We start from the raw sequence: 15,113 nt of genomic DNA, 5'->3' as shown, positions 1-15,113 counted from the left end.
TACTTACCTTCACACACTGCTCAGCCAAATCTCTGCTCGTTCTGTTGTTAAGTTCAACAACTACCAAACGATTACAAAGTGCTTTGATAGCTCCATCCACTCCCACAATCCTACGGGTGCACTCAGCCGATACATCCAGATAATACGTTATGGCACGAGCTGTTACTTCCAGTACGTTGTCTGGAGCACTTTCATCAAGAAAAATTTTGCACAGTGCTGGCAGAAAAGTTCGAGGAGGGCAGCTGCAGGAAAAAAACCCCCACAACACATTATTATGTTGTGCAAGTTTCTCTACATTAAGTAATTTCATACACTTTCACATGAGCACATGGGTGCTTTCCATCACACATGACTTGCTCAACTAGCAAGTCATGGAAATTCAAATAAGCAATCTGAAAAGATGTTGTATTAGGGTAAGAAGTCAGCAGAAAAAAAAATTACTGAAATTTAACAATCATACAGGAAAAAAATTTATAGCTACTTGAAATTTTATGTTACACAAAGACTAAAGATTTTGGTTTTGCTGAACAATTTAATTCTGAGTGGTCCTTCTTCCTGATGTTATTTCCCTTGTCTCCTTCCCCATACCCGCCTCATTTTTTCCCCTTAATAGTACTGAGAACATATTTCATTAATTAGTTTAGCTTGTTTCTATTGCATATTCTCTCCATACCCATTGTCTCAGTAGCCTCTGGCTCTATTTTTTATTGTTAGCCTCATTTCCATATATCAGAATGATGAAGAACATCTTGACAACTTCAAAACAAAATAAGCAATCTGTAACAGTCCTTCTTCTATCCCCCTGACATAACAGAATATAAACTGAAATAATACTGTTCATAGATGTGGATCAAAAGTTCTAAGACATGGACTTATACTTTGAGGCAATTTATCTTCCAATAGCATATTTACTTAGCTATAAATAACAACATAATGATGTCTCACTGCAGTGGCAAAAGACTTCCAAGGTGATGGTGGGGAATTAAATGAAGGGGATATATGCTGTGACAGTAGTCAAAATAACTGGATACCTCAACCCTACTTGCAGGAAACCAGAATAAATCTACAGGAAGCAAATATTGCAACTCTTCCTTCAGGTAGGGTTTTGGTTTTCAAAAGATGGCCTAAAACTTCTCTAAATTGAAAAAAGAATAATAACATGGGGTTTGGTCTGGAAGACAGGTGAAGTACTTGTTGATGAATCATTCTGAAGGCTCACAGGTCATTCAGCATCGTGTCTGGTATGCAATGACTCAAACAAAGGCACCAAATCCTGAAACAGCAAAATGCTGATAGTTTCCTTGAAAATCTGACCATGCTTTATGAAGTCATTAATAATACTGCCTGACAAATAAGTACATTACTCAATGATCCTTAATGAGAAATTAATAAGCGAAGCTTCAATAAAGCCAAATCGTGTACTTAAAACTTTTATTAGCCTATCCAGCCTATACTGTCTGTTGTTCTTAGGAAATCTGCTACTTAACTTTACATCTTTAAGAAGAGTTTGTGTAGTAAATTTGCATTTTAAAGACATTATCCACTGGGAAGAAAGAGTCCAAACTTTGTAGTCATTATTGATGACTACCATACAATGACACAAGAAGCATTTCAGTACATTAAACCCAATGTTACCAGTTCAAGTGTTTTGATGTAGGATCTTTTATATTGAATTTTATGCAACACCAGACAACACTAAAACATTGCTATGAACAGTGTTCTTAAAAAGCCCCAATGAAACCAAATCCATGCATATAACCAAGTGAAAAGTAGGGAGCTCCACTGTCTCCATTTTAATACTAGCAAGAGTAGTAAACCATTTCTCTTAGATGGCCAAAGACAGAAGCAGAGTTCAAAGCCATACTTCGCAAATCTAAAATTATATTATATTCTATGATTTAACAGTTTATCAGGAGACACAGCACAAATGGAACCTGGCTGTATTTTTTTGAAAATGGAAATTTAAAAATCTAGAAGAAATCTGTTCCTGTCCCTAAAATACCTATCCACCAGAGTCAATTACCCAGCAGACACAGCAAAACCACAAAACTACAAAGAGCATATAATTTAAATTAATTCTTTGTCAGCAAACAAATGCCAGCACACTGTATCAGCAATGCTCCTCTTGTTAGAGCACAGCTCTCTGGCAAGAGCTTAGAGAGAAGGAAGCTGGGGGGGGGGACCCTGTCAGGGGCTTTACCGAAGTTCAGATAAATGACATCTGTAGCCCTTCCCTTGCCCACTGATGCAGCCACTTCATCACCCAAGGCCACTTGGTTGGTCAGGAAGGATTTGCCCTTGGTGAAGGAGCTGCAATGGCTTTCTCAAATCACCTCCATGTGTCTTAGCAGAGCTTCTTGGAGGATCTGTTCCATGGCCTTCCCATGGACAGATGTGAGGCGCAGAGGTCAGTAGTTCCCAGGGGTTTTCGTTCTACCCTTTCTTAAGATGGGTAAGTTTCCCTTTTTCCAGGAACTTGCAACTTCACCTGACTGCCATGACTTGTCAGATATCGTTGAGACTGGCCTGGCAACTACCAACAGAGAGGTTGTGAAGTCTCATTCTCTGCAGATATAAAAATTGCACACACTATACGGATATATTCAGATTCCTTTTGCCTGCTGAAGTCCACTCAGGAAGTTCTGCCAACAAGAGACCAGAAAGTAGCAGTTCCATCATGCTTACACAGTCTGGATCAGCAGTTCAGCCTGTAACAGCAGAGAAGCAGCGTGTACAAACACACCTCCAGTGTGCAGCCATGCTCTTCTCAAACAAGTGGCTATTTTATTACATCATAAAATTGCCCAACTGCCATTTTGAAGGACTTCAGTCATTACACTGTGGGTAACTTTTCTATTAAAAACTGTATACAAACAGAAGTACACAGGTCAGCTTTACAGAGATCCCCCTTTAATCCCCAAATCCACACTAAGCTGTGTGCCATGGGTCTCTCACGGCTGAAGCTATAAGCACCTGCTACACACTGTCTCGGGAACAAGAATATGAACCTCGGAGTAGTGCCAGAGAAAGGACTAGAAAGGGTAGGTGGGAATACCAGGCCACAGTGAGAGATGGGAAACAACATCAACACAGCCATCTAGCAAATGCCCACAGGAAACCTCTCCCTTCCGTTTACACCGCTGGCACTCAACCCCCCCAAAAAAATTAAATGAAAGTGTTGCCCTTACTCAGTGGATGATCTTTATGTCTCAAAATTGTGCAAATGGGCTTTCAGAGTTGTCCTTGAGTTTTCACTCAACCCAATCTCAAGTAAATGCACTACAGCATTAATCCAAGGCAGCACAGGGAAGAGAAATCCATTGCTCACCTGGAAGCAATTCTAGCAAACAGGTCTCAAGCAGAGCATTTTCTGAGGACCAGCCTCTCTTTCTAATGGATTACCAAGCAAGCAAACACAGTCAGTACCAGTAGGAACCCAAGAGAGATTCAGACAAGTCATGTTACATATGCATTACTATGACACCGTAATTCCAAGGTAAATCCTTACTGGCTTCCTTAGGCAGGCCAAAATAGATCAAAGGGACCTAAAACTGCCTCAAATATTTGCTATGGAAGATCAGACCCCATTACTAATATAGATCTTAGTGCTGTTCCAACTAAGACTATGCTCAGAACTAAAATATACTTTGATAAGAAGTACAGAAAAACATTCCAGGAGTGTCTGTACCACAGACAGCCGCTGCACGCTGGACTCCCTTTTAGAAAACAGTTTATATGGGAAAAACAAGTCTGCCAAAACTTCCTGAGACAGCAGGGAAGCTGAGGGCAGAACTACAGCACTGAATGAACTGATGCAACATGACAGCAACTGATGCTCAGCTTTCAGTAGACTTCCATCTACCAACAGATGATGCTTTTCATTTCCCAGAGACAAGCACACAAATAGATCTCTCATTACTGAGGGCATCAACACTCACCAGGGGGAAAAATGCTAAGTGCATTTCTGAACTTAAATCATCCCAATATCAAAACCAGTTCCACATGTTGCTTTTATCTACACCATACATTAACTAAAAGTAATATATCTGAGAAAAAAAAATTATGACCAAAAAATTGGTTTGATCCTTAAAGATGTGGGAGAGGAATCACTGTTCACAGTAACACTTCTGCAGCGAACAAGCAAGAAGATAGTAGTGAGTTCTCTTTCATATAGGGAAAACCCCCTATATTTTAGTAGTTTTTATTCTTTCAAATCAGAAAATAATGGCAAATAGGTAGCTCCAAAGTTCAGATTTCTATTTAGGCCCTTCTAATGAATACAAAGATGAAAGTAGTATTTTTAGATTTCCATTTCTAGAGAGCTGTACTAACATCACATCAGGCACTTCCTAAAGTACTTTAAATGTGTGCTTCAGAGGAGTGATTAGGGACTACTTAGTGAATTAATGAGGTTACTCTGTGTCACTCCTTAGTGAAAAAAGGACTTCAAGTTAATGAGGTTACTCTACAACACACACGACATCTCTTGCTAATTAGTTTAAGTCTCCATGTCCACCCAACTTCATTCCTGTACTCTCAGGATAAGAGCTTCTGCTACTTACTGTCTTGCAAGTCTTCCACCCACCACATTTCAAGATCTTACTGGAAGACAGGTTTGTCCAAAACATCTACGATTCCATACCAATAATTACCATTTATATTCTAACTTATTAAGACAGCAGAGCATTCTCTGTTCCCAGTACTGACACCAAGAACTAAACCATATTAAAAAAGTGCTGATTCTGTATAATTTATATTTTTACATATTCATACTTTGAGTGTCAAAATGAGTTATTAGATTCTAAAGAGTATGATATACAAATTCTTTAATATACATTCTTCCTCTGCAAAAATTTACTTGGTCAAGAACATTTTTTAAATGGCACAATCATCTTGATGTCAAGAAAGGCTAAGGAAATTTGTCAATATAATTATATTACTACAGAATTTAGAGCACTATAATCAGCATAACTCCATATGCTGACACACTTCTGAACCTTTACACACACCTCTTTAGGAACAGGAATATCCACAGGAATACAAAGTTCTTAAATAGCTACAGCAGTAAGCTCCTGCCAATGCTAATCCCTTAAACTCTAATGAAGTGACTCAGCTGATTTTACAGCTTGCCAGTGTAAAGATACCAAGGAAGTAAAAATAGGCACTGTAAACTCATTTCTGTAATTACACTTCATATTTCAATGCAGTTAAAATCTTTAGCTATAACAGAAGCAATAATGGTGAAAGCTATTGCGGTTGTTAAACAAGACCCAAGAGAAGGAAAAAAGACAACTCCAGTTCATCCCCAGAACAGTTAACACAACTCCTGCCGGAATTAGGGCGTGTTACCCAATTCCAGAGTAACCGCTGGATTCAGCTGATGTGGAGCCCCTGGCATGTGACAAAGCCTTTGGCTTCAGGTGCCGGTCCAAGACATGTGACTGGTGGCAGAAACCCAAGCTCAGCTCTCGGCCAGCACCGGTGCTGGATCTTTAATGGGTACCATATGCTGAGACCATTAAAAGTGGGAAAATACGGAATTACACATGTCTACACTACTTAATATACAATAATTTTAAATGAAAACTAAAAAGCTGAAGTTAAACCTCAATAGGAACTGGTTTTAAGGAAAAATATACCAGTTAAACATTTACTACAATGTGTCAACTTCGAAACTTTAAAGAACATCTGGCACAACTGATTAGTTCTTAATGCAATAGTAATTTCAACCCATTTTTTATTAATGATTGTTTTTCCTTTCTGTAGTTCTTTCAATGGGACGAGACCTCAGACTTGCCCTGTTTCTTTTGGTAAAAGATGATTTTGTTTCTATATATGAACTAAAACAAACACCAGAGTAACCAAGACCATGCACAAGAGAACTGCCCACACACCTGCACTGCCTCTTTCTGTTCTTCTGGATCCAAAACATATTGCACACTGTTTGTGTAGTACTGTTACACAAGAAATAAGGTCCAGAAAACATCTACTTTTATATAATGCTTTAGACACACCATACTGTATTTAAAAGGTACAAGAAAGAAAGAACTAAAAATTAACTGCTAATTTAGGGACTTTTACCAGAATTAAAAAGTATTAAATCTTTCACAACTCAATCACTACTCTCAATCGCAATTACAGCTCAGGCCAATAAAATTAAGCTGGAGAATTAATAATTCCATCCTGTACCCATTCTAGCAGAAACTCCACGTTGTTAGAAATTAGAAGAAATTAAATTACAATTCAAATTTGACATTTAAAAACACTTTCAAACTTCCTTTTAGCTACATAAATGACAGAGCTGAACCCTCTTCTGAGAGTTCACTATTAGGAGGGAATATATATAAGTATTCAAGTACATAGTCAATAAATATCAGTTGTGTAAAATAAGAAAAAACACATAGAAAAAGCTTCTAGATCATAGGCAATTTCTATATATCTAAATAAATTACTATTAGCTTTGCTCTGGAATTTACAAAGGATGTGTTGGGATGCCTGTTGCATTTTTCAGCATCTTATAAAAGCTGTGCCATACGTCAGGGGAGTAACCCCACATGTTTTTCTCCCATCTTCAGTATTTTGTAAATATTTTGCAGAAAGTAGGTCCAGAATATCTGAATAAATTAAAGAACTTGAAACTACAGGTCTTTCTGCCTATGATTTCCAGTAGTAGACACTTCAACTGTGCAAACAGATAATTCTTCAAGTACACATTTCCTAACGATTCCAAAGGAAGTAAGCAATTAAAAGTATGTCTTTGCATATGTGCCTAAATATGCACATCTGCCCACTGGATTCTGCTCAAAAAGAGAACTGACTTAGACAAAAAACCTCCACTTCCCCACTAGCCATTTACTGAGCATCTGTGCTATATATACCTCTTTGTAAGAGGGGGATACTAAAAATCACTTGACTGGTACAGTCACCTAAGAAAGGAAGCCCACTATTTGAAATTCCTGTAACACCCCTTTAATTGGTCTCACCCAATCTATTAGGACCTGGACTATTTCAAAATTTCATTAACTTTATGCCTTAAAATTCTGCACCCATGTTTTGCACAGTACTTGCAAGAATCACTTCAGTTTTACCTCACACACAAAACCCTTGACAAAACAAAGGCTACTTGATGACATTACTAGAAAAAAAGAATTTTAAATGGCAGACTAGTAAACAGTGACAATGTGATGAGTTAAACAGCTGTCTGGACTACCCAAAGCATGGACTCATTTGGACAAAATGTGTTCTAACATACACAAATGCCAAATTACAGATCTTCATCTAGGTAATACATCAGTCAAGCCATACCTAAGGCAAGCAACCATACCCTTGAAAGCAACTCTGAAAACATAATAAAACCACACTTACTGTACAATGTTTTGGAAATCTGCTACTAAAGTTGGCATGTTTAACTGTTAACAGTAAGTCAGATGTACTACTACAAACAGCATGGATGAAGGCAACACTGGAAAATGTTTCTGAAAAACTTATAAATTGAAAAACTGCAAAAGGGAGGAAGATCAAGAGCTGATGAGATCACTGTGTGTAAGTCCATTCACACTAAGAACACGACTGGCTTTTAATCTAATAGAAAAAGGTGAACCAACTGCTCTCCACAGAATGCAGTAGCCTGGCCAATTCATACGGAAAAGAACAAGCAAACTTCAACATAGACAACTTGGACAGCAGATTAAATAGCAAAACAGGATAAAATTAGGTAGCATGCCCTCTCAGAAGCACCAGCCACACATTATGCTTGTATCAAGCAAAATGCACAATCCAGTAACAACCAGGTAAGATAAAAGGGTCTACGAGAAGAAAGGATGTCAATTTAGATGACCTAATCTTCCCTTCCAGCCTTTGCAACCATTAAGATTGTCCAAAAAACTACACAAGGTTAATAAATCTCCAAAATACCAGTGACAATGAGGCAGTAATTCCTATTTTACAAAGAGCAACCAGAAAGACATTAGTCTCTTAAAACTCTTAAAATTTGAAAAAAAATCCCAACAACAAAACAGCCTTAAAAATCAGGAATAACTCAAAACATTATACTGTAACAAAACAGCTCCTTAAAAACACAGTACACACCCCTATTTCCATCTCGGAAAACCACTGTATAGGATGAAGATCCCACTACACTGGAATCAACAGAGTAAATTACTCTAGTGCTGAGATTTCACTGCTGCATACCCTCTGCCTTCATTAAAAGGCAAAAAACTAGTAAGAATGACATGAAAATCACCATTGTAAAGCTTACTACATTTCATTTGAGATGTCTGCATTAGTCCAATAATTCACTCAGAACATATGCTTTGCATGGTTTAAAATAATGAAAATTAACCTACTGGTGACAGCCATGCTTAGCTAATTTACCTACAGCTGCACTCCAGTACAAAACTGTAACAAAGGTCTGACTTTTTTTTTCCTTAAAATAACAAAATGAGCAAATCTATAGGACACACAATGTGAAATCACCTTGATATGAACAGAGCTGTCCTCTCAGCCTGTTAGTTCTCCTATGATTTGTCAGACCTGTTAAAGAACACTTTACCACGGTCTGAATTACAAAAATGCTTTTAAGCCAGCCCAGATTGTAAATATATGACTGAAAACCAGCACTTTGGATTCCTATCCCCATCTCTACAAGGAAAACTGTTTTTCTATATATATCTAATTTTGATTTATACAATCCTGATAAAGAGAGGAGATTGTACTTTTAGGCAATCAGGTGGAGATAAAGCTAAACTGTTCCACTTTAACAGTCTCACTGGCTCATACCAACAGTCTTCAGTTCACCAGAGTTTCTTCACACTTGTCATTACACACTAGCCAACACAAAACAAAGATATGTACCTTTTCCCCAGAACAAGATTTAGGGTAAATTAAAGTACACATATTTTACCTCAAGAATAAACTAAAAGGATTTCTATTTTACACACTAGAAGCCTAAACTACGATCCTCGGTATAATTTGGGTTTATTTGCCAAATGAACTGATAAATCTTGATAAGAACCAAATCTGTTAATGCTAAACATGCAGAGGTGACTTAGGAAACAGCTAAAAGGAAAGATGAGCTTTCTCTTCCTTGAGTACTAATAAGGCCTATGTTTCATCTCCCGTATAAAAAAGGTTTTACTCAGGTTTGACTTTACATGTTATACTAGTGCCTTGTTCTACAAATTTTCTTTGTAGTTAAGGAAAATATATAAATAACATCTTGTTTGCTAAGTACTTTTCCTGTGGCAGACAGAAGAAATTAGTAACAGAAGCCCAGACCAAAGGAGTTCTAATCTTAGTTCATGAAAAAGTGAAACAATGAAACAGGGTGAAAAAAGATAAAATGAAACACCTAAGCAGAAAAGGGTTGTTAATGATCTATGATTGTAACTAACAACCTCAGGCGATTAAATTGTTACAGGTAATTTCAAAGACTAAAAAACCCTGCAATCTCAATTGTGTTTATGTAAAATGCATACCTTAAACTCCTGTTAAAGTGGATTTAATAGCACGTAGTTTAACTGCAATTTGGGACTAACACACATGCTCAGCATGGTTTAGCTATTTTACTCCAACTACTTAACAGAACCATTTCTCTTCCATCATTAAGTTTCTGTAGCCCAAGTTACTGGCCTTTGCTGCTGATAAAACGTTAGCCATTCTTCATGCTAAGTGACTAGCACTGTCTGTGACTCATTATCACCAGAAGATGAATATGCTGCTAAAGTTTGTAATGTAAACGTATGAGTAACTTTCAAAACAATTTAATTGGATGTAATATGTAAATCTGGGAAGAAGTAAAGACACGTCAATTATTTGGCAGCACTGCTTGTTAATGGGCTGCACACCCCCCAGTCTGCTGGAATGCCGGTAGACCTCTAGAAGAAGATTAGGAAATACACCATCACACACTTGTGCCTGCTTCCCTTTTTGAGTCAATGTGGAGCACTAGTTTCAATATCCATTACTCCTGTACAGAAGCAAATTATTAGCTTTAAATGTTACTTTACTGCCATAATGAAGTGTAAGACTTTTGAATTCAGTATTTCAATACTTCTCCTCCCTCCAACTTTGTGCTTTCTTTGCTGAGATTGCATATTGCCCTTAACTCCTTAATAAATCAGCCTGTGTTGTGTTGTGCTTTAAAAGAAAGTGCATAGCATACATGTCAGTATTTACATGTTTCTGTTTCACAGCTTTGCCAGTTCTCACAATATGCACCTTTTAATCACCAGATGTACTTCACTGGAATGATGAGATGTTTCTTAGCTTTAAGTCACAAAAGCAAATACCTTCTTACTTAAAAGGGGGCTAATACTCAGTATTTAGTCGCTATGATCCCTCAAAAACATCTCATTTTGTTCTCCAAGAAACTGTTTTAAAAACCCAACTTCTGTCTTTCAGTTGTTCACCTCCACAGATGAACAATTTTATTAAGGTATTGTAAATATACAATTAATAGCAATAAACAATTCCAAGATCTTGAAATAACATCTGCACAGCATCCAAGAACTCTGGAAAGCTATTCTTGCTTAGCAAAAGAAAAAAAACTTTGTAAAGTCTAGAGCTCTATTTAGGCAACCAACTATTCCTTTAAAAACACAGTTAAAAGGAAACATAAAATATTATCCATGATGATTTTAGTTACACTCTCAGCACAGGACAATTTTGGCTGTTTGAACTGTCACTTGGAAAGATTTTAAAACTGCTTTTCAAGACACCATTTATTTCTAATAATAACAGACTTTCAAAATAAAATAGGCACCTTGAAATGCAGACTGGGATACCATAAGCACCCAAGACAATCCACTGAGAAGTTCTCCACTGAAAACTGTAAACCTTTCTCTGCCTCTCCCATATTTTCAGTTATGCAGTTCCACCTCCAGTGCTCATCAGACACCTCTCTATCTGCTGTAGGTCACTGTGACAGCAGAAAAAGAACTGTCTTCTCCAGCTGGTTTAAAGAGCCACTTGCTCTTTCAGTGAATCAGAGGAGCCCAGTGAGCCCTGACAACAGCATGAAGCAAGAGCATGATTGTGAGGAAAAAAAATGGTAGGTGATAATTGGGGAGCAGCAGCTGGTCCTTTTGGAGGCAATGAGGTACCACGTCAGGTCAGTAAACGCCGACGTACCAGATCACACACTGCAGTATATTCACCGAGCCCATCAAAAGTACTAGTTTTAACTTTATTGACAAAATCACTCCAACCTTGGTAATTTTTCCCCAATTTAAACTTTACTGTCTTCTTTTTGAGGAAAACTTACAACAGCAAAAGAAACAGACAACTCAGAAGACCAGTATAATTAAATTTTACCAAGGTTCAAAACAAAAATTAAAATGCCAAATGGCATTTTAAATGTTCCTTCTTTCAGACATAAAAAATAATCTTAGACCCACAACAGTGCAGTAATAGAGCATTCATTATCTACAATTTAAGAAAAGAAAGTGTTTAGGCTATTTATTTATATGGAAATCATAATTCTGTTCTAAATAAGATTCATAAAACCCACAACTGTAGGTCTCTTCCAAGTCAAAATTTTACCTGAAAGCTCACCAAGGCCAAGAACAGGCAATTTCAAATTCTAAAGTACTGTACAAAATTGTGCTCACTGTTATATAACTACTACAAATCCAAATTTTATAGATGGAGGCATTTTACATCTGTTGTAAACACTCAATCACAGAAGAGAACAGCTTTTAAGAGATAAGCCTGAAAACTGTTTACTTCAGAGTTACAAAACTAAGCAGTGTAACAAATAGCTACATTCTTAAATGTTTGCAAACAAAAGCAGGATGTATCAGAAATATACTTGCCATGCTCAAAAGAGAGTGAGAGCAATGGAAACGTGAACGAGAGGCAAGAGAATCAAAACTAGAACTGAAGAAACAAAGAAAGTAAAATATGTGAGATTTAAAAGTCCTGACTGTTTACACATCGCTACCTCTTTCCAAACTAGTCTGGGCCCTCAAAAAAAGTAGAGTAACACATGCACAGCAAAACTATTAAGTAAGAGGAGTGATTACATCAGCATTCTGTGCTGTGAGAAATATAAAAAGGAGTTAACGCAAGGTCTGATCTGTATGAAGTGCACAAATACAGCTGAGAAGGAGCATGGCATGAATAGCAACACACCTCAGAGTAGGGGCAAAATATTTGTGTGAACAGTGGTTATTATTTGTGACTTTTGCTTGGATTTATAGAGCTCAAAAAAACCTACTCTACCTTTTGATACAAGTGTTGTAAGAGTATGGATGTTTAAATGTACCCACGTGATCATTATAGCCCTAATGCAAAAAAGTTTTTCTCTACCAAAAAAACCCACCCCACACTGTTTAATTTCAAGAAACGTACAAAGAGTTGCAATCAGCTCAAGTCAGAACAGGCACTGGTATCACCCAAACAACACTGTTTCTAATCAGACAATGGTACTTCACACGGCATTAACAGAAACTCATTTCAGTGATCTAAACTGAATTTCAGTCTGTAAAAATATTTTCGAGGCTGAAAGGTTTTACAAATGTTAAATACTATATGCAGCTTCTAAAAGAGGAAAATAATATCCCACAAACCAAAGTCAAGATGACTTACGTTTCAAAGCAGCGATCCACGTTGTCTGACATCAGAAGCAGCATGCACAGCTGCTCCAGCGCTATCAGCTGCATATCCCTTTCATCTCCCTGCCCCATCTGCAGCCACTCCAGCAGCGTGTCTGGGTCCACATCTGCCATGTTGAGGGGTTTTTTAATTAAAAAAAAAAAGAAGGCGCTTCCACTTAAATTAGAAAGTACCAAAATATCCTTTAATTCTTCAAGCCAGACTAACTTCAGCACAATGACTTTCTATCTTCAGTCAGCCTCACACTTCTGCAGTCTTCACCTAGAAAGAAAAAGTAAAAAAAGTAATCATCAAATCATCATCACAATTTTATCATTGAACTTTCTGGATTTGCTTCTCTCTAAAACATACAGCATATTTTCGGGCAGACATCAAGAAAATTTCCACATATTTTATCAATAAAGTTTGCTCTTTTCAAACTTTATAATCAAGTAAACAGATACGAGTTTGTTCTGTTTTGAGGATAACTCAAAATTAAAACCAGAAAAATTGTGCTTAACCCTTTTCTGTATTTTCAAAGCTATGAGAGTGATGTCTTGCCTGTCCCCTTCCTTTTAATACCACTTTATTTATTATAAAGTATTCAACTTTATGAGAGATGTATTGCCTCCTCATTTAAGTAATCAAATATAGAAAGACAACAAATTTCACATTTTAAACAGGAATCTACAAAAGAAAAACTCAGGTGTGTAACTACAGACTTGCAGAATCTTTGAAAATGTTTTATGAATTCTTCATATTTTAAAATAGCACTCAAACATAAGGAAAATAGGCTTTTTATGTCAAAGGAACAAAAAGGCAAGTTAAGAACCACTTTCATTTTCAAGAGTTAGGGGTTTGTCGGGTTGTTTGGACCTTCTTTAAAAAATTATCTAACTCATAGTTTTTTTTAAAATGCAGTAAACAATTCAAATAATTCACATACATATAAGGAAAACAAAATTATTTGCTGGCCCAATGCCATAGTTGTACATGCAAGTACATACATAGCTGTACATGCAAGTACATACATAGCTGTACATGCAAGCTTTTAAAGTCCCTTTAACATGTTAAGAGATATTTTTGACCTAGGTGATTGCTTTTTAGTTTTTTATAAATAGCCAAATTCACTTTCCATGCCTAATAACACAGCAAACACAACTATTTTCATATAAAAACTAAAAGGTTACAAACCAATCTCTCCAAATGGAACATGAAAAAATGTTTCAAAAATATAACTTATAGAAAAAGAGTTAGTTTATCAAACTCATAGGTAAATATGAACTGTTGACAGTGTCCCCACAAACTAGGGGGAGGTGGTGTAGGAGGAGAAGCCTGATCTGGACAAAGTCTGCCTACTTGTTTACTTGCTGCTAATGAGTTAATAGTTAATAACTCTATCAAGGGCACATCCACGAAAGGGAATCAGAAATTAGTACTATATGGAGAAACACACACTGGATCAGCAGTGCTCTTTCACAACAGCTTTGAACTCAAAGATGTGAAAAAAGTACGATAGAGAGGATTTTTATGTAATTTAGGACCACAATGGTACAGATCGCTCAAGTACTCCTTGCCAGTTTATATATTTGATATTGTCTTACTCTAAAACGTAATTTAACGTAAGTAAATTATTTTTTGTGCTTTAAACAATGCTTATGATCCTCCAAGCTGTTTACAGGCTGTATTTCCTGCACCAACACTAAATAAAACTACTTTCTGCCAGCAAAAGTGGTATCGTATTGTAAGGATAGTGCCTCTTCTTAACGTGACTAAATCGTTAATTCCGGGGAGGGGGGAGGGAATGGGTGACGGCGAGAGAAAGAACATTAACACAGACAGTGAAAGTGGCGTAAGTTCGACACAGGCACCTGCTGTTCCTACACCCCGGACGGGCTCCAGCCAGATGGAAACGCCTCCGGAGCTCGGAGCTCCCGAAGAGCCGCCCCAGCCGGGCCAGGCCGCACCGCGCTCAGCCCGCGCCGCCCGGGCCTGCTCGCACTGCCCCGCCGGGCCGCGGGCCCCGTCCCCACACGGCGCCGCCCGGGGCAGGGCAGGGCAGGGCAGGGACCGCCTCCCCCTCCCCGCCGCCCCCGCACGAGGCTCCCGGCGGCGTGAGGGGCTGCCCGGCAGCGCTGCCCGCTGCGCCCTCGGCCCCACGCACAGCCCTCCTGGCATCCGCCGCCTCCCCGCGCCGGCCGCTTCCCGGCCTGCTCCCCCCGGGCCCGGCGGCTCCGGCCCGCCAGGCCCGGGCAGCGCCGCTCGAGTTCCCGGCGAGCCGCAGGCCGCGCAGGGTGACCCGGCCTGGCCGCTCGGGAGCGGCGCCGACTCGCCAGCCCCGGCAAGAGGCCCCGTCCGTCCCCGTCGCTCACCTCAGCCACCCGGAGCCTCCTCGCCGGAGCCGACCCTGCTCAGCGCCGCGCCGAGAGCGCGGCAGCGGCGCGGCGACAGCCCGAGCCCCGCGGCAGGCGGCGACCAGCGGCATCCATGACGCTCCGCCCGGCGCGAGAGGGGCGGGC

At 38.9% G+C, this 15,113-nt stretch overlaps 1 protein-coding gene across 6 annotated transcripts in view; it reads right to left on the bottom strand.

Annotated features, from left to right (window-relative positions):
• The window catches only part of HECTD1 (HECT domain E3 ubiquitin protein ligase 1), a 58,634-nt gene extending 43,533 nt beyond the window's left edge, over nt 1-15,101 (bottom strand). For all 6 annotated transcript variants that reach the window (XM_071557980.1, XM_071557982.1, XM_071557976.1 and 3 more), the window contains exons 1-3: nt 14,967-15,101; nt 12,589-12,876; nt 8-242 (exon numbers count right to left, since the gene is read on the bottom strand). In XM_071557980.1, the coding sequence (XP_071414081.1) occupies nt 8-242; nt 12,589-12,728 (375 nt within the window). In that variant the 5' untranslated portion in view covers nt 12,729-12,876; nt 14,967-15,101. The remainder of the gene's footprint in view (nt 1-7; nt 243-12,588; nt 12,877-14,966) is intronic.
• Nucleotides 15,102-15,113: the final 12 nt, after the last annotated feature.

Source organism: Pithys albifrons, chromosome 6 (assembly GCF_047495875.1).
Source record: "Pithys albifrons albifrons isolate INPA30051 chromosome 6, PitAlb_v1, whole genome shotgun sequence".
In the NCBI taxonomy this organism is placed as follows: Eukaryota; Metazoa; Chordata; class Aves; order Passeriformes; family Thamnophilidae; genus Pithys; species Pithys albifrons.
Note: the sequence above shows the minus strand (reverse complement) of the source record. Positions and strands in the feature narration are given on the sequence as shown.